The sequence below is a fragment of the Poecilia reticulata genome, linkage group LG17 (assembly GCF_000633615.1).
Source record: "Poecilia reticulata strain Guanapo linkage group LG17, Guppy_female_1.0+MT, whole genome shotgun sequence".
NCBI lineage: Eukaryota > Metazoa > Chordata > Actinopteri > Cyprinodontiformes > Poeciliidae > Poecilia > Poecilia reticulata.
Window position 1 is genome coordinate 20,930,075 of NC_024347.1, and position 1,292 is coordinate 20,931,366.

General features: G+C 39.8%; 1 protein-coding gene across 1 annotated transcript; it reads left to right on the forward strand.

Annotated features, from left to right (window-relative positions):
• Positions 1-357: 357 nt before the first annotated feature.
• h2bk1 (H2B.K variant histone 1) lies at positions 358-955 on the forward strand. Its single transcript, XM_008434275.2, has 2 exons — positions 358-537; positions 624-955. The coding sequence occupies exons 1-2, from the start codon at positions 424-426 to the stop codon at positions 858-860; spliced, it is 351 nt and encodes a 116-aa protein (XP_008432497.1). The 5' UTR covers positions 358-423; the 3' UTR covers positions 861-955.
• The last annotated feature ends 337 nt before the right edge of the window (positions 956-1,292 follow it).

Here is a 1,292-nt window from a genome sequence, read left to right on the forward strand (position 1 = left end):
ATATGTTTTATGTTGGGATTGTTTTGTTCTGTGCAAAACATTTTATTGCCTAACGTTTCCTTCTATAGTGTGTCACTTGCACCGCACCTAMGGATATTGGACTGCAAGTGAATTTTAGATTTAGATTTTTAAAATGGCTAACGGTGCTCACTGTCTACTTTGAGTCAATAAATAAATGAGMAACCTTTAAAAATGTATATGTTAAAAAGCAAACATTAACTGAGAAATCTTGTAACAAAAAAGCGCTTCCCTCGCTCCAAGGGCTTTGAGAAAACTATTACGTTAACGTTTAGCTGAATCTCGTYGGTAGTGAAATGGAACCAGCTGCCCTAAATCAGTCACTAATTAAGACAAGCTATTAAAACGGCTTTTGGTAAAACTCAGCATAATTGTTTCTGTAATATCCAAACGTTTGCTTAAAAAATGACCAACGATATTTCAAAAAAGAAAGGCAAGAATTCAAGCGAGAAAAAGGTGAAAAGAAAAACTAAAAGAAGGGAGACCTACGCTATGTACATCTATAAAGTTCTAAAACAGGTGGGCGAAGTAAAARCAATTACAGTTGGTCTTTCCCCCGTTTTAAACTGCTTCAACATGTTTTGTTTTGTTTTACTTGCCTGTAGGTTCATCCGGATACAGGTATTTCTAGCCGTGCCATGAGTATAATGAACTCCTTCGTGAACGACCTGTTCGAGCGAATCGCTACCGAAGCGTCTCGTCTGGCTCAGTACAACAAGCGCTCCACCATCACCAGCAGGGAGGTGCAGACCGCCGTCAGACTGCTGCTGCCCGGSGAGCTGGCCAAACACGCCGTGTCCGAGGGCACCAAGGCGGTGACGAAGTACACCAGCTCCAAGTGAATATTTCAGCTGAAATCTGCGTTTTCTGTGGGGTTTTTTTTTTGTTTGTTTCGTTTTTTATGTCCCCACCTAAATAAATGCATATAAAAACTGTCTACATTGTGTTGCATTTGTTCTTTTTCTCTCATTTTTCATTTCTGAAATGGTGCATTTATAATCTACGSTAGGTGGCAGCATTGTATATACTATAATCTGAYAAAGCTGCAGTGGAGGCTCACAACGGCTCTGTACGGGAAAATGGAGGCGCTATAGTGAGGAGTTTTTAAAATGCAAATTGCCTAAAATTAAGTTTTTTTTGGGAGGGGAGTGGGGGGTTTCCCCACTATAATAGATTTTAAATTGGCATCAATCTTGTTTCACATCTTATTGGATGTAAAATCTAGCTAAAGGTTGTACGAGCCCTTTGACAAAGCCCACCATTCACCAACTGCA